General features: G+C 45.5%; 1 protein-coding gene across 1 annotated transcript in view; it reads right to left on the bottom strand.

The window, feature by feature from the left end:
• The window catches only part of TSPAN7 (tetraspanin 7), a 115,256-nt gene that overhangs the window by 18,636 nt on the left and 69,289 nt on the right, over window positions 1-27,331 (bottom strand). Inside the window, exon 2 of the mRNA XM_010949525.3 lies at window positions 3,003-3,191. Coding sequence (XP_010947827.1) covers window positions 3,003-3,191 — 189 coding nt within the window. The remainder of the gene's footprint in view (window positions 1-3,002; window positions 3,192-27,331) is intronic.

Here is a 27,331-nt window from a genome sequence, read left to right as displayed (position 1 = left end):
TGCACACAGTGTAGTGTTAATGGCCTTTTGAAAAGCAAATAGGCTACCCTACTGCTGAACAATGTTTGCAGGCACCTAAAAGTGCTTACTCAGCTCACGCTTCCTGTGCTTTCCGAGCTGATTGTGTGTGTGCGCACACATGCCTCAGTTCAGGGCGATTACACGGTACTTATGAGACATTAAGGGTTTCCATTTTTGTGACTTTGAAAAGCAGATAAAAGGAAAGAGAATTGATTCCTTTCCTACAAGGCATATGTCTTACAATCTGCCTCTTCTCAGCTCAAAATGAAATAACGACAGTCCTGAGTGTTCGGAATGGCCCTCGATGATGCCCTGGAATGTGCGTACACTGCACATGGCTGCGTTACTTACTTGTAAAGCATACATATGTGCGTAGGGTCATAAATTATTTTTTCTTAGCTAGGGGCACATATATTAAATAGAGGAAATGCCAGTTTCATTCAAAATATTAATAAAAGTTTCTACACACACTTAAAGCACAGGCACTAAAATATCAAGCACACAGTTACTAACAGAACGCTCCATGTTCGTGACTTCTCTCTCTCAACTTGGTACAAAATGCAACGAGAAGCACATTTTACCGGAGGGAGTCTTGCCCCAGGCCTAGACGCCACCAGAAAGTCCTGTGAGATGGTAAACCGTCAACAGGCAGGTGGGAGAAATAACACTGGCTTTCGGTCCTAGCCTTGTTGTGGAATATCTCTTAGGAAAGAGGTCGCCTCTCTGGGCCTCCATAAAGTGAAAACAGTTATTTCCAGTTGTTTTGCAATGAATGAGGTTAAATGAGGGCCGTACAATTCTAGACAGACAGTTAATCAAGTGACTTCTGCTCTCTTCAGCTACATCAGCAGTTTCCTGTCTCTGGGAAGTTCTCTGCTTCCAGGAGCTTCCAGGGGAGAACTGCCGCGCCTTCAGAAGGCCTTGGCCAAGAGCCTACTGGGAAGAGCTCGTGCTAAACCCAGGTGGGAGGGTTCGAGTTTTCTCCAAATGAGAATACTGTAGTACAGGCAGTGCTGGCTTTGGAAAGAAACATATCTTGGTTCCAATCCCGGCTCTCTGCACGTTAGCTGTGTGAACCTGGACAAGTTATTTCACCTCCAGGTCTTTATCACCTAACAGGAGCATCCAACGTGCACTTCACGGAGGTGGTGAGGAATAAACAGAACACGGTCTGCACCCAGGACAACATCGAGCAGGCGAAAGGAACAAAATGATAGTTTCTAAAAGACCAAAAACAAACCCAAAATGAAACCCCTAAAACTTCTCTACTCCCCAAAAGGCTCACTTGCTGGCGAGCTCACAAGTGTCAGGAGAAAATGGCCACGTGGTGTGAAGCCACTTTCACAAGAGGCCAGGGGTCACCGCTGCAGCCTTGCATGACCTCTTCAGCCCGCCGCAGTCATGGTGTTTGGGCTGGAAGAAAACTTGGTGATTTAGTCCAATACTGTTCTTTCATAAATGGGGACAAGGGCCCAAAGAGGTTACATCCTTGCCCCTGAGACTTAAGCCAGCAAGCGTCAGGGTCAGGCAGGTCTCCAGACCAAGTCCCTTCCCTTCTTGTTTGGACAGATGGATTTTTTGCAATCTTCCTTTTCTATGCCTCTGGAGTTAATTCTCCCCTTGTTACTCACTGTACTAAAGAAGGGGTTCTCAGCACTGGCTGTGCAATAGAACCCCCCAAAGAGCTTTTGGAAAAATGTGAGGCCAGAGCCTCACCACCACAGATTCTGGTTCCATTGGCTGGAGATGGGGCCCTGGCAAAGGTGCTCTTCAAAAGCTGCCCGCGTGACTTAGGCATGCATCAAAGCTGAGGACCACAGCACTAGACCGAAGCAGACCCTAGGCTTGTAAGAAGGACTAGAAGGTAGACACAGGGCGCTGGTGGAGGTGACAGCAGCAGAAGTGCCTCATTATGGCCTCACTACAGCTTCTCCACCAACCTGAAAGGATCAGGGGCGGCCAGGGTATCCACCTCCCGCATGGGCTGCAGGACAGAAAGTGGCCAAATCACGCACAGCCTCCGTGGGGTTGCCAACAAAGAGACTGAGGGGTGCCCGCTTGGAAGGTGGTTCTTTGCAGTGACTCGCACCCATATCCATCACTGGCTGGTATCAAGGGTAACAACAATCTAGGGCTAAACAAGAAAGTCCAGGCAAGCCCGCACTGATGGAACCTCTACTCCCCTCTTTCACAGATCAAGACATCCGAACGAAATCCTCTTAAACAAAATTTTCTTTTGAGGAGAGGCCCTTGCTACCTTTTACCAAGAAAAAAACTTCCATATTAACTCTTTTAATAAAAAGCATGGATGAATGACTGGAGAATCAGGCAACTCGTCTACCAACAAGTTCCAAAGCCTGCCCCTACCCTTTGGGAAGCATGGGTGCTGTGTGTGTTCTATTAAAGGCTACCTAGCACTGGTCCTGGTAGCCGATACCTGGCACTGCATCAACCCTCTGCTGGGTGGGGAAGCCCTGGCTTAGCTCAGCTCCCACCGCCTCGCACCAGGGTGTGCGGGTGTAGAGAAGACAGTGCCCGTGCGTCTGAGCCCTGCCAAGGTCAAGGACGAAGAACGCCTTTCTCCAAAGGCAACTTGGACACGAAAGGCTGCTTATGGTCGGGACGCTGCCTTGTCCACCCAGGCTGCACATCACCTGCCTGAAGAGATTTTTTAAGACAGAATTCAAAACTGGAACAGGGCATCTTGCCATGAGGATACAAATGGCTTATTGGAACCGCTGGCCACTGCCTTGTCATCATCTACCTCAAGGGACCAGGACTAGTTTTGCGATGGGCGGTGTTTGGGCTGTTTCTCCCTCTAGGGGATTAAAGGGTGGATTAGGTAAGAGCCTGAACTAAAATTAGAGTCAGCGAATATTAAGGTCTCGTCTGTGGCTTTAAGAAGGGCCACTTCACTTTCATGTGATTTCTATTTTTACAGAGCGGAGTTGCAAAGCAGAATTATATTGTGCCACACTCACCAGTTTCAGCATCCATGGGCTACCACGGCATGTAGCAAAGCATCCGAACAGGCCAAAGACGACGATAGTGGTGCCAGTTCCGATGAGCACGTAGGGAGCATTTGTGGAGTTCTCGGCGATAAGGGAGATATAGGTGCCCAGAGTGAGCTTGCCCCAGACTCCGACGGCCAGCAGGATCACCCCGGTGATCTGAAAAGGGGGAGGAGGGAGACGGGAGCATGAAACTCCTGCTGGAAAAGGTGAGGATCAACACAGAGCAACGTGGCCGGAGTGTGAAGACTCGAGTTTCCATGGGCAAGACGGCACTTGCTGTGGGATTCCCTGAAGTGGTGGGAAATGTCAGAGACCATTAACTAAAGCCATCATGGAATAAAGACCCTTTGATTTTGGACAAGTAAATCTGTTCCTTACACAATCCCATATGCAGGTACTATGTTCATCGGAAGTCAAGCCAACAATCAAGAACTTTAAAAAAAAAATCTGCATAAAAATGTACATCCTAAAAAAAAAAGTACATTCTAATACAGGTCTGAGCACTTTCTCAGGTCTGGTCTGAGAGCTGCTGCCCAACACTGAGCTGGGTGCGACGAGTGAGGACGTCAGCCTCCCTCTTCAATGGCATGTGTGTATATAGCATGTTTTAAGGATATCCTATGTGATGTTTTAAAGAACACAGTGGTTTTCTTTGACAGCAATCACAAACATCTCTACAAAAGCAAAATACTCAACAAAATACTTTTGAATCCCTACTGACGCGCTGCCATATTTACAATACTCTATTCACTATAAAACAACAGAAGAATCTGAACAGTTCCTGGAATTAGACTGTAATACGATTTGTCTAATTCTGCTGATCTGTCGGAAGGAAATCCCCATGGCATGTCTAAACCGTAGAACCCTGCATGGGTCAGGCCCTTCGTTCGGGGGATGGACCTGGGGCCGCACACCAAGCCGTACACTTCATCCCCTGCAGGCCACACACCCACCAGCTTCAGCTGCTGAAGCCAGTGGTTGACTTTGTGTCTCTTATCTCCCCGGTCTGTCCCTCCTTCAGTTTACCAATAGCTCAGCAACTCACCTGAACTGACACCCCTCCAATGGCCACCACTTCTGACATCTTAAGAGGCTTGAGAGAAGCCAGGGTGTCCAAGGAAGCCCTTTCCCAGTTTTGTCCCACCCTGTCACCCAACGTCCCATACCAAATGCCTCCGCTCCCTGTCCAGCCTGCCCATTCAAGTGAGGAGGCAAGATGAGAAACTGGAGAACACCTGTATGACACAAATCAACGCCCACCTCTCCAAGGTTTCCCCTGTCAATCAACACACTGGTCCGTCATGTCTATAAGTGAACACCACCAAATAGATGCTACACGAGGAAACATCTGGCCGGGCCAGCAAAGATGCCTAGGACTTTCTCTTTTTACACTTCCTTCTGCAGTTTGGAGCCATCAAGCTCCACCATCAGATAGTTCCTCTGCGCAGAAAAAAGAACAGACCCTCCTCCAACTTCCCCCACATCAGCTGAGAGTGGGCTCCACCTGTCTGGGGGATGGGATCAGTGGAAACAAGAGTTTGGTGAAACTTTTCTACCCCCACCCCGACAGCCTCTGTACGTTGTAGAACCATCACCGTGAAAAACAGAAGTAAAAGCTTTAAATCGATGGAGGAACTTGTGCTACTTTTATAAGGCAAAGGTGAAGGAATGAGATGCAATCTTGAGGAGAAAGCATTTGACATTAATATTTGGGAGAAAGTAGCTCGGTGGAGGTCTACCGTCTTTGAAAAGTCAAAATGGGGATGGCCTTCGTGACTAAAAAACCAAGAACTCATTTGTTGCCAAGAGTTCCAAGTCCTCTACTGACACCTGGTGGTCGCTATAGAAAGTACCTCCCTTGAACACCTTTTCTGGCATACTCTTCCAAATGGAAACAAAATACTTTTCACCCACTAGAATAAAAATTTAAGATTCAACTCTCCACTTGTTTGGGGTAAGAATGCGGCGAACATAAGTTAGGTAGAAAGGACAGCGCCTGAGCTATCTTTTACTACTTGACGCTTAGCGCGGTGCCACGCACAGAGTAAATGCTTAATATTCATTTCATTTCATTTCTCTGGGTCTTAGAACCTCTATTTAATAAAACAGTCTTTCAAATGCCAAATACTCAGAAAACTTCTCCATCAGGTAAATGCTGAGAGGTCACTTAAAATGAAACCAAAGAGAATCTTTCTCCCCTATGTCCCTCTCTGGCATTATCTGCCTAGAACTGTAAGTATTACAATGTAAGTGTAGTGAACAAAACCCCAAAAATCAGTTAAACTAGTCATTGTTTAGGGTGAATATAAGTCTCATCCAGACACCTGGGGTTTCATGCGATTGCCTCCAAAGATTCAGTAACCCTCCGGACATTCACCGAGTAGCGGCATTCTATACACCAGTATTGCCAATCATTTTTGGAATGCGATTGCTTTAATGAAAGTGTATGCTGCTCACCAAGTATAAGAGTCTGATATTATATTTCTGTGGCCAATGATTTCATGAAGTTCACTTACTACCTTAACAAATATTACATGCAGTATGTCAAAGTTGACACAAATCAGGATTAAGGCAAATAGTATTAGCATTTTTATTCCTTTTCTTTCAAAAAAATCATTTCTCCAAATTGAGCTATTGGTTTGAGTTTGAAACTTCTCCTCATAAAGCACAGAGCCTATACTATAAACTTGTTAAAATTTTCATATCATGTAAATTACACTTTTTTTTTTTTTTTTTTTTTTTTTTTGCAGAAAGACAATTTTTACAGACCTCAAGGATGCCTCTTAAAGATTGCCAATGGGCGCAAACCAGGACAACACCGTGGGCACCATATTGCATGGGAGAAAAGCCATCCAACATTTTGACCTTGACCACGTCAGTCATCCTCTAAGGAACTCCACCTCTGAAATGAGGTGGAAACTGGGATAGACAGGCCCCTTCCAGCACCTGTGTTCTAGGAATATAAAAACCACTCAGAGAGGAACGCCCTTCTCCAGCGTTGCTTCTCTCGTACTTGAACATTCCTGATGGACCAGCTGTGTGTTTGGAAGCCCGAACCCCACATGTGCAGGTTCTCCTGCGCACACCAAACCCACCCCTTCAGCCTCATCCCCCTCACTAGTCTTCGTGGACTCTATGGACTTCCAGGAGAACCGAGCTGCTCTTTGGGAGCTTCCCATACTTTCCTGCTTCTCCACCTTTGCTCATGATGGTCCTCTTACCCAGAATTCTTACCCTTCCTATCCCTACCCGTCTATACCCTAAATACTCCGGGTATACTGTATGCGCTCCCCCCAGCCTCCTTCAACAGAACTTGCTCCGCAGGGTGCCACCATCGTGCACCCTATCCCCCGCCCATGCGCATCCAGGACTGTGATCCCCTTGAGGGCAGGAGCTGGGGGCCTTGCATACAGTCAATGTGCAGTACCTGTCTGCCGAGTGAACAAATCAGCATCTGGCTGCGGAGTTAAGGGGGAAGGTGTTTCCTGTTAGCCATCCGCCTGCTCTACCGTCTGAACATCTCTGAGCAACTATTAGAAATGGTGGAATGCCAGTGTGAGCACGCGTTGTCATCTGGGGAAATAACAATGTTAAGGAGAAAGAGGAAATGAATAAATAGACAAAGAGGAAAAGGTTGGGCTGTGGAGCAGCCTGAAGCGAGTAAAACTGCAAACCGTATTTGGTGATGGTAGTGGTGGTGGACTTGCGGTGAGTCTTGGAAGAAACTGCCAGGCAGTTGAAGGAAAAAGCTCTAAGCAAAGGGCTAAAGATCATAAAACACAATAAACTAGTGCTCACTCACATTTTTCCTACTATAATAATGCTTCTTATTAAGGGTAAGAAACATACAAAGGCGAGCCAAAGACAAAAGTCGTGGTCTATAGGACTTTTTTCCTTGGTTTCCCCCCCCTTTTTTTGAAAGAATTTTATGTTTTTAGAGCAGTTAGGTTTATAACAAAATTGAAAAGGAGGTACAGAGATTTCCCAACATTTCCTGCCCCTCCACACATATAGCCTCCCCATTATCAACATCACTCCTCAGAATGGCACATTTTTTATCTTGGTTCCTGTTTACACGCACAGAAACACTCACCCATCCACGTGCCTTTACCAGCACCCACAAAGTGAAAAGCAAAAGACGAGTTCTCTTGACATCTGCCTTCTGCTCTGGGGTGCGGTGAGTGGGTTCAGAGCTCACCAAAATAATTTTGTGTCTGAGCTCTTCAGCGACCTCAAATTCCGAAATCAATCAGTGTGTCACTGATTTGGCTTTCTCATGCAAGTTTTGCTTCTTTCTCAGAAGAATCAATTAGCCAGCAGCCAAGAGCGTGGCTGAGGAGGGGACAGATCGGAGAATATAGATAAACCATGTGAGGTGGCCCGGTGAAGGCCCCACCACCTTACTGCCCCCATATCAACCACAGGCCAGGAGGGCAGGCTCGGTGCCCACCAGCACTAACCAGGCTGAGGCTCTCAGTCTCTCTTTGCTCCCAGCATCTCATGATGGCTCGACATTTTCTGCACGCTTACAGCGCAGCTCACAGTGTGTGTGGGGGGGGGCGCGGGGGGCACATTACCTCCAGCTACTACTAATTTAGACTTGGTGAGGAGGCTGAAGAAATGATAACGGTTGCATCAGAAAAGGCAGATCAGAACTAAAAAAGCTTTAGTGTGATAGCTCACATTACTTGAAAATTGCACTAAAAGAAAACTACAGGTAGGTTTGCCACTGTACCAAGGGGTGTCTGAGGTGCTATGGAAGAGACTGACCGAGGTTTACATTCATCCTGAAGTGGATGCTGGGGGAGCAGGTGGCAGAGATAAACGAGTCCCCTGCTCCTGCCAGGTCAGCGCCGCTAATGCTGGGAAGTCGCCCTACTGTCCCTACAGCGTCCTGATCCTCAGAGAAGGGGGGTGTATAGCATTTCCATCTTTCTCACACACCCAGAGACATTTCCTTGAGCCACTCCCTTTTCTGCACACAGACCATACCCCCTCAGATTAAACTGCAGCAGCTCCTCTGGGGCCCATGACAGGCTGTGCCAGGTTTGGGTCTGATAGAGTACAGTACACATACTCTTTTTTTTTTTTCCCCTTTAACTGCGTCATACACTAAATAGGAACTTGTGGCATCATTAGAATAACGTGCAGACATTCATGTAGAAAGTGGGGCTCATGAGCCATGTGTTATGCAATTAAGGGAAAAAAGATAACAGAAAATGGAATTATAGAAGCACAAGCTATTGAGAAGATGTCCCCTTCTCTAAGAAGCCATCTGAGAGAGAAAGCACAGGCTCTAAAACCAGCTGAAAGGAACACGCAGAAGAGACTGGAGGCAGAAATCACAGTTAGATAGCCATTTTAGGTGGAAGCCGCAATTCAATTATCCCAGAGGTCTACAGGTTAATTCACTCTCAGCCACTACACAGAGATAGTGGGAAATATCCTTCCCCCATTCCAGATGGCTCTATAACTCAGAAAAAAATGCCTGCCACAGAAACTCCATACACATCATCAATAATTAAAACACAGGTCCTTAGAAGTTCGATTTTAAGAGAAAAGGCAGTCAACAAGCTATGCTTTCAGCTCGTCCGTACGGGGAGCGTGTATTTGGAGGGGACGGCAAGGGAGGGTATGTCTGTGCACAGTGCTCTGACCTGATTTTATAAAGACGGATAAAGCAACCAGAAAGGCATAGAAACCAGCAGCTTCCAGAATCTCATGGTCTTCTCTTTAAACTTGAAGAAGTAACAGTGTGAATCTGTCATATTTACAACTTAAGATTTTATTACGAATTATTTGTGTAAATAGTTAATGCTTTAAAATAGACTAAGAACCTTCAGTTGCAGTTTTGTCGCTAGTAAGCTGTGTGACTTTGGGAAGATCGCCTAACCTTTCTGGGCCTCGGTTCCCCCTTCAGTAAGATCAGGAGGTGGGAAATCCTGACTTCCAGCGCTTCCTGCAGTAACAGCGTTTTGATACAACAAATCTTAATTTCAAACTTGACCTCCGTATTCCCTCTGAAATACTTATAGACGTACCAAAGTTTATTCGGTCCTCCCTGTGACTGACAAACTGTCACCAGCGGGAACAGGAAAGTCGGCTCATTTTGGGACTTGAAGCCAGCTTTCCAAGGTGACAAGTGGTTGCTGGGGAAGAGAAAGGGGGTCACGTGCTGTAGTTTTACACAGACATCCAAAAATGCATAAGTTCGCTGGCACAACAGCAAGCTTTACTTTCTCTATGAAGATGACACTGTCATCTTAAGAGCAACAAGACATATGCTTTGCACTGTTTCTTTCTAGGCAAGTATGTTAGCCAGTTTGATCCTTTTGCCCTGTCACTCTTCTGTCTATGTGTGTGGGTATGTGTGTATGTGCGTGGAAGGGGACACATATTACACAGCATGGTGGGGAGGCTAGCGGTATCAGTAAGAAAGAGGTGGGGAAGTTGAGAAGAGGAAGAGAATTGAGATGCTCTTAAAAGCTGACTTGTTAAAATGGAGTTGGAGAACCGACAGGAAACCCAGAGGCCATCTGGTCCAGGCCCTGTTTTCTTCTGGGCTGGGGCTGACCAAACACCCCAGAGGCAGCACGTTCAGAAGGCAGTTGTGGAGGTGGGACTGGAGTTCCGGAGCGAGTCAGAGCTGCAGGTGAGGACTGAGGCCAGAGGTGACAGCGAGGGAGGAACGTGTCTCAGGAAGCAGAAGCAGGAACAGCGGGAAGGACAAGGGCTAAGGCTTGAGGAAGACAGTCACTCCGATGCGGGAGGACAATGCTAGGAGACGAGGAGCAGCGAGGAGACGCAGAGCAGAGTGGACACGTCTGTGAAGGTAGCCGCCCAGAGAAGAAGTAGGAAACACGGAAGAAAGACACATTTTTCTCCTCTAAAGACTCATGGGAAACAAAATCCCAGCACAGTTCACTGACCCCAGGTGCGCCCATGAGCAGACAGGACAGTCTTTATATATACACCCAGTAAAGCCCACTGAGATTATATTTTGTATTTAAATATTATTTCATCCTGTAGCCAATTCATGGAATTTCAATTCCAGGAGCGAGGTCATGAGCCTAGAGTGATGGGGCACAAACTCGAGGTTCTATTTGGATTTCATCAGTGACCATACAGCTAGGGTCAGAAGTGCAGATTGTCTATCGGATCATAGATGCTTTTGAAATATGAAAAGGGCTTTGAACAGCACCGTGAGAAGTCCGGAATTCCAGCTCTGGCTGTGGACCCCTCACAGGCGCTCCTTCACTTGTGTGGTGAAGCAGCTGATCACTTCATAGGAAACGGCTGCAGGGATGTTTTCAGTCCAGCAAACAATGCTTCCTTCTCCCAGATGGCTTATATTTGCATCCACCCTCTCGGACCAGTCAAGTCGTATATCTGCGCTTTAGTTCTTCATCTGCGAAATGACAGGACGGACCCCGGTGATGTCTACAGGAGTCCTTCCCAGCTAAAGTTGTATGTGTTACTTTGAATTGCCCAGAGGTCCTCAGAGGGGCCAAGATCAAGCCCAACTGTTAGCTAGGATGCAGACCACACTGGTCAATGGCTTTTACCAAGGGCCGGTGCTGGCTGGATTCCATGCTCAGCCTGGGGGAGTCCAGCTGGGCTTGGCCGGAGACTGAATAATCTCTAATGTCCTAGGGGCCCAGGAAGTGGTAGAAACTGATCAATATGGCGACAGCACTTTTCTGAATCAAAAACTGGGTCTGAAAATAGTAGAGACGTTTGAAAGAGGCCTATTGCAGAAAATCAGGGCTGTGCAGCTGCTAAAGTCATAATAAAGACCACTTTATCAAAATAGCCTTTTACTACTTGAATAATGAAACCGCTTCGAATGCGGCCCAAGCAGTTCCACCTTATACTTAATTCCATTATTCAACAAAGGGTCACAGGAAATTTCCAAACATGTTATTAGGGACTCTGTGAATCCCATCAGGAAATGAGAAAGAATGGGCAGCCCTGAATTGGTTTCACATTTCCTGTGTATTATTCTAAAAGATTCTGGACTTTAGGTCTCCTCCCTCTTAAACAAATCCCTAAAGTAAGGCCCCAGAATTAAAAAAAAATTCACTCCATGTTTATTAGCACATTGAGAAATGTTCCATTATATCAGGGAGAAATTTTAAGACGGCAGCTTTTTCTGAGCCTGTTGGCATTACTTGTTATTTCTAAGTATTGTTGAGTTCTCCTTGAAAATGTTTAAAACAGGACTTAGTTTTTGATTTACACTAAAAGGGAAAAGTGAGCACACCGGAGGGGCTAAGACTGTCTCGATGTAGTTCACACCTCTGGTTTCACCAATGACCCAGATATATAAATAGATGGCATATAGACGAATGCCTGTTAGGAATTGGGGCCAGCAAAGCCACTTATGAGGAGATTTATGTACTTAGAAATCAGGACCAGCTGCAGTGGCTAAAGTGACAGAAGCTTAATGTTTGGGGGAGTCCCTGTATGCCACACCTCCTCTGTGGAAGCCCCAAGTTGATCTCACTCGTATTTAAAATCCGTCGGCCCAGTTAACACACACAAAGGCGGGTGAGTGGCAGGAGCACCAAGCCTTAGCACCCTCAGCAGGGGCCAAACGACTGAAGGCAGAGCTGTGGGGAGAAACCACTTCCCTTCCTTCCATTCCTCACGTGACGGAGGACTGGATCCGCACTCTGAAAAGATGAATCCAATTCCACGCTAATAAGAAAAGATATTTTTAAAGAAGTTTGTGTCTGGGTCAGCTTATAAACAAGAGCTCCAAGTCTATTACTGATGCGTGTTGACAGACAGTTTGTGCCGACCACACATTTCTCCTGCCCTGTATTGTTAACTGTGTGTATCAAGATTTGAAGAGCCTTGTGGGAGGAAAAAAGGTCTTTAACCTCCTTTGTCTCCACCAGAGCCTCACCCACATCCTGTGCCTGATTTTCCCAGACAACATGTCATTCAGACGTTCTGTCCTGATACCCATGTAAGCAGAATCACTGCTTGTCTGGCTATGAATCTCAATATTTAACTGGAAAGCCAGTCACTGTGCCTGTAATGAACACACAGGGGAGCTCAGTAAATGCAGAACGGACCTTAGTGGTGCTCTCTTCTCCAAATTCAGCTCCCTTACAGTGGCCGTGTCCTTGGGAATCACTGGACGGGAGTGAGTGTGGATAAACTAGTCCTAACAATGACTCCACAAATGGGACCCGGAACGCCCGTCTGTGACTGAGCCATACACGTCTCGCTTGGGATTATGCTGTTGAACAGATTTAGCTCTCTAGGAGTTCCATTCTTTTCAAAAGGGAAAATGTTCTTTGCCTAATGCCTACATAGGATTATCATCTTCAAAATACGAAAACCAAAACCCTAGTTCTCCATATATACCTATATATACCTTATACACACATGTGTAAAGTAAACAAGGAGCTAGAACTCAGACGGTGAAGAAATCCCTGAAGGCCTGTGCTCTGTCTGGCTGTGTGTTGATCAGGGTGAGGAGGTAGGGTGTCTGGGGGAACTTACGCTTCTCTGCAGGTGAAACTGGGGCTGGTAAGACATAATGAGAGAGAGGATCTATTAATGAGTAAAAAAAAAAAATGAGTAAAAAAATGAGTAAAATGAGTGAAAAAATTAAATGAGTAAAATGAGTTTAAATGAGTGGAAAAAAATTATTAAATTAGTAAAAAAAAAAATCTGTGGCAGAAACATGCCCTCAATATTCAATGAGATTCTTACATGAACAGTGAGGCGGTGCTCTCCCTTCAGTGGTCATAACTTTCTCCTGAGATGATTTACGGGAGGGAAAAAACAACATTTCTATTAGGGATGGAATTAGCATTCCTCTCAACCTTCAGATATCCACACTGCACACATGTGTGATAGTGCCACCCAAAAAGACGCACAGAGAAAAGTCAGAAGTCTAATACTATCAGGGTGTTGTGGAGGGGGGAGTGACTTTAGGTAACACAAGTTCTTGACAAAAAAAAAAAATCAGCTATTACAGAAAAGCACTGTGAAGACACTTCCACCATCACCTGGGCAAAGCAGCCATCTCTGCCTTCTCTCCCTGCCTCCATCTTTGCTCATTACAGATCTCAGTTTTTCAACATATTCCACATGTCAGTTTTAGAAAACAAACCGAAATACACCCCAGTGAGTAGCATTACTTTTAACCCAGGCAGGGTGATCCTTTCAAACCTAAGTCCAACAACATGACTCCTTTGCTCAAGTGTCTTCCACACATTCCCACTCTCAGAGTGAAAGCCAATGTTCTCACCCTGGCCGGCAAGGCTCTACTTGACCTGCACTGCTCAAGAGTTCTCTGATGTGACCTCCCCTGGCTCCACCCCCCCCCCCCCCCCCCCCCGTGCTTACTAGGCTCCAGGAGCATGCAAAAGGAAGAAGTGAGCACGCCGGAGGGGTTAAGACTGTCTCGATGTAGTTCACACCTCCGGTTTCACTGATGACCTAGTCTTTGGCCAATTCACTTCTTATCCAGCATATTGCTTCATAAATATCTCCTTCTGACCACAATGGGGACTAAATGAGAATGTGTGGAATAGTTCCGTCTAATCCATCACCACTAATGGAAACATAATTCAAAGCTCTAACATCCTGTAACTCCATGAGGTCTCTAATTGATGGTTAGGAGTCAAGAATGAGCAGTGCTTATACCAGCAAGATTTCTCTTTTAAAAAATGTACTACGGCAGGGGGCCGGAGGGGGGCAGCACTTACTATGTGCTGGGCACTGGGCTAAGTGCTTTAATGCTTTATCTAGCTCAATCCTCCTAATAACCCTACGAAACTTGCTCGAGGTCATCACCACTAAGTGGCAGAGTAGGTACTCAAAGCCCCAGTCCTCAACCACTGCCTTCCTCTCGCATCCTCTTAAGTAACCAGCCCTGGAGAAGGTTCTTTCTCTCCAACCCTCTACTCCTAATTCTTCTACAAGAAAGCTCAGAAGCCAGTGTCATCCATCCTGGCACCAATGCCAGGTGGATTCTCAACCCTGAGAATCTGGATGCCACAACTAAAAAATAAAATCTGCAGGCGTGGTCACCGATTTATTTATTTTAAAATGCTATCCATTATTTCTCCCCTTTCAAGCAGGAAAATCTACAGAAACGGAAACATGTTCTGCTCTAAGCTACAGCTTAATACTTTAAAAACCAGGGATGGAGAATAAATATCCTAATGTATATATTGTGATGAATTAGAAAGGTTAAATATCACAAATCCCAGACACAAATCTAACACAAGGACCAATCTCAAGAATGAGTAAAGCTTGACATACAAACAGGAAATTGTAGCATGTTCTAGGGAAAGTTTAGAGGTACTCTGGGTTTGGTCTTGAGAAGAGAAACAAGAAGGCGTGGCTGAAATATATATGAGGAGAACCCACTCTGAAGCTGTGGAATGATCGGACTTTCAAAGTAGCTCTGACCCAAAGCGCTGGGCTGAGTCACCAGCTAAAGGCAGCGGCATCCTGCCTGCCTGCCCCGCAGCCCGGAAAGGGGATGCGATCGATCAGTCCTTCACGAACTCCGGGCGCAGACCGGCAACACAGTTAACTGTGTGTGTATGTGCCTATGATAAACGGCATTTATTGAGCAGTACTGGGCTCTCTTTATGCTTCGTCACATTTCTTCTTCATCTCTTTTGCAGATGAAAAACAGGCTTTGAAAACTGAGGTTTTTGAAAGGTCAGGCAACGTGCTCAAAGTCACAAAGCTAGTAAGTGGTACAGCCCAGGGTTAAATTCATCTCCATCTGCCTCCAAGGCAGTTTCCCCAGCCATCGTGATCTCTGCCTCCTGTGGCAGTGTGAGCCAAGCGGGCCAGCTTCCAGGGCCGTGGTCCCCTTGGCCCAAAATTATCCAGTCCCTGGCCCTCCCCTCCAGGTGGCTGAGTGATGGGATGAGAAGCCTGGTTTTTCTTATACCACCTCAGTGCTTGTTAAGAGTGAGTTATGAGAAAATCAGCCCTCTGAACCAATTTCCACGAGTTTTTAAGGCAGTTTCTAGTGTTCAACATGCAGGAAACATGTGTGGAACTCAGAATGCATTTTCTTTCAGAAACAGTGTTAGATACGATGCCTGTGTTCCTAGGCCAGTCCTCAAAGGTCTATATTTAAGCCACTAACGGGGAAAGTTACAGGAAAACAGATTCTTGTCTCAGTCCAAGGAAGAACCTTCTAATAGTACGCATTGCCTCAGATGGAGTGGGTTGCCTTAGGACGTGTGACAACAGAAGGTAAACAGCTTTCTGGGTATTTCCACAGGGTCTCCAGAGGCCACCATGAGACAGAAGTGCCAAGGAAGGGGAGCCAGCAGGAAAGGCAGAATTGCCAGAAAAAAGTCATTCTGATCCTGACTGTTGCCCTGGAAGCCGTGTGCTTTTCCGGCCAATCATCTCCCTGGATTTTCACACATGAATCAATAGGACCTTCAGCAACGCAGGAACCAGGCAAACCGTTTTTCCTAGACTCCAAGCAACGTTTCCTTTGACCTCCAAGAGGAACTGGTAGGCCACATAATTTTGTCACATGAAGAGCAATAGAAATACCTGCTCAGTGAAATGACGTCGCAACTAAAATGAGCTGTGTTCTTTAAGCGGGGAGATGGCACCTGGAGGAACGTCTTGCTCTGTCATTATAATCCCTGCCCCTTCCCCAGGCAAATACGTCCCCTCTCCGCCATGTCACGCCGGAGTCAGAAATCCTGGCTGACTTTCAGAATCAAAGAAGCTGGTTAAAGATAAATTTACAAAAGCTATAGAGGCAACCTGCATGCTTTTCACATATAGACAAAGATTCTTTCAAAAAACCTGACATATATTGGAGGTAAAAAAAAAGAGTCTAATAAGGTCCTATTAGTAACAGTATACTGCGCCAGAAATCGCTTCTCTGTAAAACAATTACTGAGCTCCTCAGAAGGGCTGTGCAATTAGCACTTGGTCATGGCTATGGGGACAGCTACAGCTCCACTTTTTACCACTGAGGTGAAGTAGCCGCCATGGCCAAGCTCCCTCCCGTGTGGAGCGCACTGCTTGTGTCTGCTCGACCCTCCGGCCCCATCGCTGCCCAGCCAGGTCCCACGGGCCCTTCAAAGCACAACTACAATGCCCTCTCCACCAAGAGGCCTTTCCTGACACTCCAAGACAGTCACCATTTCATCTTCCTCTTAACGTGCATAGGATTTGTCAGATCTCTCTTATGAACAGCACTATGCCTCGCGTCCTAAGCCTTTGTGAACACCTTACTGCATCCCCTGTGATCCCCTCCCACCGGAGGAGAGGGACTGCCGGCAGTCTACCTGGTCAGCTTCATTCTCAACACTCTGTGACTGTGCAGCACCAGAAAATTTTTCTGGCAGAGCAAGTCACTGCCTCTTGAAGGAGCCCCGTATCCAGCACAACCACAGGTGAGACTGTGTTCTTAACCATACATACCCTGTGGCATCAAGCGCTTGTTTCTGATAACTAAACGTGATCATAGAGGGTGCCTGGATAGCAAATGTCTCATCTAGGGCACACTGATGGACACTCAACTTTGGCCCCAGAGGATGCTGGGAGGGCACGGCATGGGCAAAGTGGGTTGGGGGGACCTGACAAGTAAGAAGAACCGGAGACGCACCGACAGTCGGGCGTGGCACCAGCATTAAGGGTTGTTGCGTTGCTTCCACACTGTCCTTAGAAACAAATGTGACTGCTGTGGTCTTTGGCAAATCGGAAGTTCAGAAAAATACAAGTTGGTCATCAGGCGTCCCCAACTCAGAGACCACTAATATAAGTCCCTTCCTTTCCTGATAGTCACCATCAACAACTTATTTTAAAAAACAGGCTTCCCAGCAAAAAGCAGAAATCCTTCCCCACTGACAGGCAGTATTGGCTAAAAGTGACTGAAAGGGGCACATAAGGGGCTAGAACAGCAGAGCTCCCCTGTATTCCACACAAGCTAATGTGACCAAGGACACTCTTTCCTGGGCACAGGGGAAGCTACCAGACCTTACCATTTGTTCATACTAAAAGTCCAGAGCCATCTGAAGTCCCGGCACACACTGTGAGTGACTGGCTGGCAGGGTGGTCCAGCCAGCACCACGGGTATATTCTGAACTCTGAAATCAGTGGCTATTCTTAGTTTTGCTAAACTGCTCTTCCAACTCATTTGGCCTTGTGTTGTTCGACCAGAAAGTATTGCAACTGTGGACTGTGTGGCTGCAGAGAAAAGCCATACAGGCCACCTTGAGCAAAAGCGGGGGAGTTTCCTAAGGGCAACTCCAGGACAGGTGCCCGGCGAGGTGCCCTTTCCCTCCCCTACAGCGAGGGCCCTGGGATGGTCTTCTCCCGCAAATCTGCCACATTCTTCTCCATTTGTGAGGACTGGGTCTCTCTACATGATGACAAAAGCCTCCCACGAGGGCACCTTCCAATTCAAACATCCAACAGAGCCTGACGGACAGCCTTGGACACTGATTTCAAACTCATGGAGGAGAGAGTCTGAGGGGCCCATCTCAGGTCAGGGGACCTCTCTGACACAACCGGCTGTGATGGGGGCAGGACCATGTCCCCCGCCTCATCTTATCAGCAAGAGCTCGGAGAACAGCTCTGAAAAAGTCGTAAGCAGAGCAAACCGCTGGTTACCGTCCCTGCCACTGAGAGACTTGGCCAGTCCTTTCCTCTTGGAACCGAGGAGAGGGGTTGTGAGGCAGTCTACCTGCTCGGCCTCACTTTAAACACTCTGTATTCTGTGCAGCACCAGAAAAGTCTCGGGGAAGACCAAGTCACTACCTCTTGAGCAAATGCCATCACCAGCCCAAGTCTTTGCCCAGAAGAGGCCCTGGGAGAACCCCACGTGGGTATCCAGAACCAGCTCACACGAGCGCAAGTCCTGGCCTCCTGACTGGGCTGACTGGGGGGAGGGGGCAGTGCTGACAACTTCCGGGAGGCCAGACTCTTCCCTCAGCTCCTCCCCAAAACGAGACAGATTCGGTGGCAAGTGCCCTCAAATAAATAAAGACACTACCCTAACGGTGGGTATAGCTCAATGGTAGAGCGCATGCTCAGCATGCACAAGGTCCTGGGTTCAATCCCCAGTACCTCCATTAAAAATAAGTAAGTAAATAAACCTAATTACCTCCCCTACTAAGAAAAACAACAACCCCCCCCCACCGAAAAGAAATTACAAAAAAAATAAAGACATTACCCTAAGGTGACCTGTACATTGCAGAATACACTCCGCTCTACAGCTCATTCAAAGTAGTTCTCTCTTAAATCACCCAATGGGGTTGGCGGGATCCTTTGACCACCCTCACGCCCACTCGGCGCCTTTTGCCACATCGGGTTAAATGCCACCACCCCTCTCCTGACTCGCCAGCTCAGCCGACAGTGGCTTCCACTACTGCAGCAGGGACTCCACCGACACAAGAACCAGGGCTTGGCTGTTGGGAGAGAGATGGGTAAATATGGACGATACAGTATAGGAAGAGGCGGCCCCCTGTGTCACAATGTGTTAATACAATCACTTGGGGAGAGGCAAGAGCCTGCGGCTCAAGTACATATGAAACAAACACCTTCCAAAATGCCAGAGGGTGTTAATTTTTTTTTTAATTTAAGTAAATGATATAGTAAAAAAAAAAAAAAAAAGCAAGCAAGTTTGAGATGGCACCAGGGGCCCTCATTACACCACGGGAATAACATAATACTGTTGATTCTTAAGTCATTTAAATTGCAAGAGCCTAAACTAATATGCAGTGACAGAAATCAGAAGAGTGACTATCCCTGGAGGGGATGACAGGCGGGGCACAAGGGGTAATGGAGATGATCTTTATCTTGACTGAGGTGTGTTTTGAGGGATGACCGCAAAACACAAGCAGAAAAAGGATGAGTGAAGACATATTATTATATAATCATTAGAGACTGCAGGAGGAAGAAAATGGCTTGTGGATTTTATGTAACAAGTAACATTAACATCTTGTCTCACGTCTGTAATGTGCTTTACAGTTTGTAAAGTATTTTCATTCAGAAAATTCCATTTGATGCTCATCATAACCCCATGAGGCCCACATAATCAACATGCCCATCTGCAATATGAAGAAGCAGGTTCAGAGACAATTAAGCGTTAACCGAAGTCCTGCGTTCTGTAAGTGACCAAGACAGAACTAAAACCCGATGCCCTGCCTCACAGGCCAAGTCCTTTTGATTATACCACATCAGGGACTTTGAAAAACTAGCTTTCTTGATACATAGTTTAATTCATTTTTTCTTGTGTATCCGATTTGTGCCTGACCTGGTTCTCCAAACTTTAAGTTCCCTTGAAAAACAAGTTTATTTAAACAACATCATCCTAACGTAAAGGAATCAGGGTTGACAATCTGCTACCAACCCCAGGACTCCATCTGTGCAGAATACCCTCCAGCTCTTCAGTTATCAACCCCTGAGAATAAAGGCTCAAAAGCAAAAGGTTAAAATAAAACCTATGCAATGAACACTGCTACAATTATGTCAAGTGGCAGATTGTAGTTTTGATCTGTCTTGAAACTTTTTAAGTGTCCAGCTTGCCGTCTGAATAGCACACACACAGTTGAGGTTAGGGACTGAGCCATCGTGCTTTATATTTCCAGTAGTAACCAGTAGGGTGCCCTACTTCGAGCACCGGCTCAGGAAATGCTTCTTTTCTCTATTGGTGCAGCCACTATGGAGGACACATGGAAGTTCCTTAAAAAGCTGAAAATAGACTTACCATGTGATCTAGCAATCCCACTCCTGGGCATATATCCAGAGAAAAACAAAATTCAAATAGACACATGCAACCCAATGTTCACAGCAGCACTATTTACGATAGCTAAGAAATGGAAGCAACCTAAATGTCCATCAACAGATGACTGGATAAAGAAGATGTGGTACATATATACAGTGGAACACTACTCAGCCATAAAAAAGAATAAAATAATGCCATTTGCAGCAATATAGATGGGCCTGAAGATTGTCATTCTAAGTGAAGTGGGCCGGAAAGAGAAAGAAAAATGTCTTATGACAGCATTTATATGAGGAATCTAAAAAATAATAACAATAATAATAAGGACACAAATGAACTAATTATTATTTTGATTTCTTGAATATGTGTAAGCACATTTGACTGTCCTTTATGATTGGATTACTGCATTCTGTTGATTCTTATTTTGTAGTTGGCTTTATTCCTTTGATAACTATGTAAGTTTAAAAAGCTAAAGACCTAATCTGTTCTTAGAAACAATAATCAGTACATATATATAAACTAAAAAAAGTGCAGTCTACTGTATATATGTATTTATATGCAATATAATGTGTGTGTGCAGTCGAACTGTAATAATTCTACCTAATAAAACTGAAAAAGGGAAAAGAAAAAGAAACGCTTCTTTTCTCAATAGATTTGGTATCTTCTGGGAATTAATAGGGTTAAAAACAGAATCCCGTGACACAAAATTCTGTATTACAAAAATGCGCTTCAGGAAAACTCAGGACAAATTTACTGTGATGGTTTGTGTATTAACTGCACGCGCTCTCTCCCTTTAATCCAAGCGGGAGAATCATTTACAGAGCGTAACCAAAGGACTCGAGCTAGCAAAACCAACCTGGAGAAACTTCTGCGTTAGAACAGCAGTGAGGATAATTTTTTTTTTAATGTCTGTATTTCCAGCTGAGTGTAATGAGAAGAAAATCTCTAGTCAGGACAGCCCTTTCCAAACTTCGATGCCTGCCTTCTCGCCCAGAGCACCTGTAACTCTCCCCGAAGGTCAGATGGCTTTCAGGTTGAGTTATCTTTAAGATGCACAACAGTTCTTTCTAAGTGGAGCACAGGGGACTGTAAGTGCTGACCTCCACCAAGGACGATGAGCTGGGACAACCTGCTCTCTCATGACAACCTGAAGATACGAATATCCCCGAAGTAAAGATGAAAGCAATGGTGACTGTGAACTCAGTTTCTCCAGCTACACCGGTCTCTCCCATCTGGTTGCTGACATCTCATGTTAAGAACCCCCATTTTACACGCACCCGTCCCTCCTAATCCTTCTACTGTATTCCACGGCCACCTCAGGGAAAGAGTACAAACAAATGCCATCTTCACAAAATCCCACAGCTCTACATGGTAATTTGTATGAGCTGAACGGCCAAATAAAATTGACTGATGAAAGCCACAGCCACAGCCCATTGGCCACACAATCCTGCAGTTTTTTTTTTCTTTTTTTTTTTTGCAGAAAGACTTTTCCCCAAGTGGTAATAACTTTCCAGGCTTCATTCAAAAATGCACCAACCCTTGCCAGATTGAAAACCAAAGTGTTAAGACTGTTTGACCAATAAAAGTCTGGAACTTGTCAGGCTGGTAACCGGCTGGCAGATGATGGACCAGTAAGCACTCTGACTTAAGTGTAAACTAGGCAGACACCAAAAAAATCAACCCTCCACTTCCGAGTTCTTCCCGTATAAAATGACTTTACTTCATTATTTCATAGGGTTAATGAGTGGTTTTAATAGATAATATGTCTAATGTACTCAGCAGCCAGTCAGGCTTGATAAGCAGGAAATGTTACACAAAAATTGTGGGGATCCATTGTTACTTTATTGGTAATATTGATACTACTCAGCTCGTCCAGATTATTTCCACAGCCACGATGCTACCAAGAAGCTGCACTGCCTAGAATCCTTTTATGTCCTGAATCGCTTCTTGGAGGAGTCTTTCATTCTGAGACACATCTAGACAGGAATCCAGAGGTCTGCTCCGGCTTTTAGGAAGAATAAACCATATTGTTTTGCAGCTAGACAACACCCTTCTCCTTACTTTGCACAGCTATTTCCGCCTTCTCAAGAAAAAGCTTGCTTTCATTCATTTTCAAATTTGTGCTAACAAGTTGTTTTGAATTGAGCTCTTGGAAGAGGCAGGGAGTCTGTCAGCTCCTTCACCTGTAGGTCGGCCTTGGGATGACTCTGTGGGGACCCTGGTCAAGGAGGTGAGACCCAGCCAGGCAACAATGGGCTTGTCAGACTAAAAGCCATCCGAGCAGGTTCAACCTGGTATTATCAGAGTCTGAGTGCAGATTAAGTTGGAGGGGGGCTTCACTAGAAACACTGACTGGATACCACATTAGAAGTCACCTACTGTCAGCAGGGAAAGAGTGAGAGGCAGGAGGCAGCAGTGGCCATGTGAACAGGCTTGCAGCAATCTACCTGGGTTAGAATAATCTTGTCTATATCACTTACCATCTGAGAGATCTTCTGCAAGTTACCCATGTGTGTGGCAAGTTACCAAGTTACCTGTAGGGTCAGGAATGATAGTACCTCCTTGACAGGGCTGATGGGAGTAGTGAGTGAGTTAAGATGGATAAAGTACTTGGACTATGACCTGGTGCATCAGGAGCGTTCAATCGATGTTAGCCATTATCTTCATCAACATCATCACTTAGTCCAACCCCCACAATTTTACAAATGAGAAGACTGAGGCCCAGAGAAGCAAAATATTTGCCCAAGACCTAAAAGAGTTTCTGGGGAAGGTGGGTAGATTTATCAGGACTATTTATAGTGATAATATTTAATTTATTCTGAAATGCAAAAATCATTAAGAAAATACAAATGACCAAAAAGGACACTTGTTAAATTATTGAAAAACCAAGCTCCGGCATACTGTATGGTTTACTTTGATGTTGGTGTGATTTCTCCCCATTCCTAATCACTGTCATGCAGCCACAAAAGGTTGGAAAAAAAGAGACGAAATATCACAGAACGCCACCAGAACAATAGTGCTGCTGCTTCTTAAATTCAAGGTCAGAAGCATCAGCACTTCCCAGCAAAACGACCCCCAAAACAGGTGACTCAGAATAATTTTAACCTATACATCACCTTGTAGAATCAAAATCTCTCTCCTGGGCATAGTTTACTGAGGTCAGTGCAGTTTGGGAAGAAGTGGGGGAATTCGGGCTCCACTAATTTTATCACACTCACTGGAGCCATCCATCCTAGACTGAGAGCAAAATTCATCCCATTGGAGTGAGAGGAGCACAGAGCATTCACGGGGTGCTATGAACTCTGGCCAGTTACCTTGTTGGTCTTTTACAGCAAAGATACCAGCCTTTCTGCCCTAACTTCTAATCTTTCACTCATTACCAACAAAGCAAAACTGGTTTAACTTCTCAATTTTCCCTCCTTAATCTATGCTTTGTCCCCTTGTCACCAAGTTCTTTCCTCTCACACCCAGCTTCCATCCCGACACATTTGCCTTCCTTAGTAAAACTGGGGAAACTCTAGTTTATTATAGGCTAAACCTTGATTCCATGTTTTGGTATGAAGTCCTTTCTCCTAAGTCTTAGCAATCTACCACATTGCTGGAAATATCCCCTCTTGTGACCTTTTTTGCATATTCTTTTATATTCGTCTGAATAAACAGCCTTGATTCTCTACCTTTGCTCATACGTTCTCTCCAACCTGAAAAGCACTCCTTCCCACTGATCAGTATTCTCTTCATCCTTAAGAGCCCAACTTGGGCCACATTTTCTCCTTGGATTTAAATCCCCTACATTTAAATCTGATGCTTAAATAATATCCAACCAACTGCAGCTCCCTGCAACCCATCAGACCATTTTGTGTCTTTGCTCATTTTCTGCCTAGACATCCCCGGACATTTTAAAGACCCTGTGGTAAGGATCCACTGTACATCTTTCCCTGACCTCCACTCTACCATTTTCTAGCAGAGGTCCCTTCCCCTTCTGTACTGCTCTTCACCATCACTTACACAGCATCGCCACATACCAGGAACTCTTATAAGAGTGTGTGTATCAACTTAGTCCTTATAACAATCCCACCTCCCATGAGGTAGATACTATTACTACTCCCCATTTTACAGATGAGGAAATGGAGGCACAGAGTGGTTAAATAAGCCACCCAAGATCACATAGCCAGTAAGTGGCAGAGTTAGGATTTGAACCCAAGCAGTAATAGTCCAGACTAAGCTTTCATCACTATCCCCCAGCTGCCTACTCGTGTATCTTTCCATCACATGATTAGCCTACATTTTAATCATTTACATGTGCACCTTCTCAGTAGGGGGAGTCTTCCTCAGGTTAAAGGTGCCATATTATTGAACCATTTATACTTTCAATGTCACAGCACTGAAGCCAACACCCTAGATTACAAAGCCACCCTATTTGCACTCATAGTGAGACGCTTCTTCCTCTGTTTCGTGTTTTAGGCCTTAGCTCTCCAAATAGATGATAGCTGGAAAATACAGACAACCTCCCAGCCATTTCTGAGTCTACCACAGTACTCAACACAGTGATGAGCAAAGGGTAATTATCCTGTAAATATCCACAGAGACTGGGTGGCTGTTTCCCCCCATGATGGTATTGTCCACTTGCCCTTACTCAGCAGCATTCTGCTGACTTCTTCAATGAGTCACCCTGAATCCTCAGTCTAGCCTTGAGACATCCTTGCCACAGCTGCCCAATTTAATGGTACCTAAACCTTGAGATGCATTCCCTTTAATCCCCAGGCATCACTGTAGACAAGGCTGAAGACAAGTTACAGATTCACTCTTGCAAAACAAATGCACACACCAGAGCATGTCAGAGACACAACAAAAGAAACTGCTAATGGCTTTGAGGGGAAAAAAAAATGTGACAAATATCGACTATAATAGGAGGAGGGCTCTTCATACCTAATAGAAATCAGTATTTTACACCTTGCAAGGAAAATTAAGGGACAGGAGCAGGATGAGGTGGCAGCTAGTTGAGAAAGACCTCACAAATCCCAAGATAAAATGCTAAGAGGGAGAAGGCATTTTTTCTGTTCTGTTCCCTTTTTAACCTCTCCTTCTACATCCCACCTCTGCCATTTTTGGTCTAAGCCGCAACCTCCAGTGTATAAAATGGAAATAATTTCCGCTCCACAGGGACACAATGGGAAATGCTCTGAAACAAAATGGGAAAGCACTGTGGACAGTACACCAAGGAAACGGCATCCCAGAGACATCCCTGCTGTGGGGCAGTGCTGGCCAGAGGATGGCTGCCTCCTTCAGAAAGGGTTTTTGGACTCCTTTCCTCATAATTAACTCTGTCAACATCACCCTGAAGGTAAAAATAAGCCAGAACTTAGGTTCAGCAAGTTAAGAAGGAAGTACACGCTTTCATGAGGGCAGTTGCCTTATTAGGTTCTTAGACTTTTCTTTCTTCTTCAGCTCCAAACAAACATCTGGAAGGAACAAACCTTCACCTGAGAAAGTCCAAAGCCTCTCTTTAGAATTGCAGACAGAAGAAGTCCTTGGAGAGGGCGCTGCACTCTGAGCATCAATTGTGCTGTGAACATATCTGAGACCTCTCGCTGGGAGGGCGTGCACTAGTCTCCAAGGCTGAGAATTGGTGCGCAAATCCTGGAGCATGAAGACTGAGCGAAGGCTTTGCCTTGTATCTGGCCAGACACAAAGCCCAGCTCCCATGACTAGCTAACGTGTGACCTTGGGCAAAGCCTCCCTCATCTCCTGTGTCAAATGGGGATCACACACTTCTCTCATGGACGCCTAGTTAGGAGTCCGTGAAATACAGCTCAAGTGCTTAGGGCCGCGCCTAAAACCTAGAAAGGGCTCAATAAATGTCCTGCTCACTGCTGTAACTTAACTTCCAAAGCAGAATCAGCCTCAACTCACGGGCAGGTGTCTCCTACTTAATGTAATTCAAGAAGCGTGAGGTGGGCTTCTGCTCTCATTGCTCCTTCCCATATAAAGGTCAACAGTTCCTGAAATGTCACTTTAAAAGGCATATTTCATAGTTAAAATTTTAGCAGGAGGAGAGAAAAATACCCTTAACCGGCAATAAAATAGCAATTCATCTCAAAGTGTAAGTGCTTTAATCAAGTCAGCCTTGGCAAAGGGGTGGGGAGAGCCTGTTCAGGAAGACACTAACTGAAAGCCTCTCTCTTATCCTACAAGGAAAATTCCAGGGCTTCTCCCTGAACAGCAAATGCTGTGGACAAAGAGCTTTGGGGTAAGGTGGGCCTGAGTTCAATTCCAGCAGCTTCGTCAGATAGGGATCGTTGTCACCTTGAGCACCACCTTGCTAAGCCCGTTTCCATATCTATAAAAGCAGAGATAAGATGCAATCTTGGGAATTGCCCATTTGTTCCCAGAGTTTGCTGTTATGCTATTTATGAGTTTTCAGAGGGGGTAGGGAGGAAGCCAGGAAGAGTAGAAACATGTTGAATGTGGAACCTGGCACAATCCAGGGGCTCAAGAAATGTTAGTTTCCCTTCCCCTACAAGGGAAGCTGTCTAGACATCCAATTCTGGTAAATCAAGTTTCAATTATCCTGTAAAATGCAAAGAAAATCCAATTTTGATACTAGCCCATTTTGGAGGGGGTAGGTAATTAGGTTTATTTATTTTAATGGAGCTGCCGGGGATTGAACCCAGGACCTTGTGCATGCTAAGAACATACTCTACCACTGAGCCTCCCCTCTGATACTAGCCCATTTTAAACCTACTTCTCTTTTTCCTGGCTTCCTCCTCATCCCCTTTCAAAACTCATGAGGGCATCTAACAGCAAAAAAAAAAAAAAAAAAAGGAACAGATCTGTTGTAGCTTAAAACTGTGCGTACACTTTCAAAAAGCCTATCCCATTGTGGCTGAAGTTCTGAAAAGAATCGCTCTGACAAATACAGTCACAATCAGAAAACAAATGACTGTCATATAAAATTACCTCATAATGATTACTGTGCAGGTGAAGGAAAATATTCTCATCCCTCAATAACAAGAATCATTGCTCAGAGACGAAGGAAAGGCGGGGCCTGAACTTGAAATTGCCAAAGCAGACCCCACCGATGAAGACAGTGGGTACTTCCTCACCAAATCCAAAGCAGCAGCAATACAACCATCCACTGAGAACTGCAATCTAAGGACAGATAATACTCACATCTGACAACAATAAGCCAATACGCAGCAGAATGTGACATGTCACAAGAGGGACAACCATGTGCCACGTGGGTACAGCAAACAGGAAATCACTTCGTGAAACTTAACATTCAGACTAGAGCCAGCCAGATGGAAGAGATCCTGCCGGCTGGGGATGGCCAGGGGAGAACATTCCAGGCAGAAGGGAGCATACCCTCAGCATAAAGAGGCCACCCCCTCCCCATGCTGGGTTCTGGGTACACATGCTGGACTCACTGGTATCCCTTGTCTTCCACTTAGGTATACAACCTTGGGTAAGTTCTTTTAATTTCCCAGAGACCCAGTTTTCCTTCTCCTCAAAGGGGATGATGATAGCCACCCGCGAGAGGGCTGGTAAGTGG

Source organism: Camelus bactrianus, chromosome X (assembly GCF_048773025.1).
Source record: "Camelus bactrianus isolate YW-2024 breed Bactrian camel chromosome X, ASM4877302v1, whole genome shotgun sequence".
Lineage (NCBI taxonomy): Eukaryota > Metazoa > Chordata > Mammalia > Artiodactyla > Camelidae > Camelus > Camelus bactrianus.
This window is presented reverse-complemented; position numbering and strand designations above follow the sequence as displayed.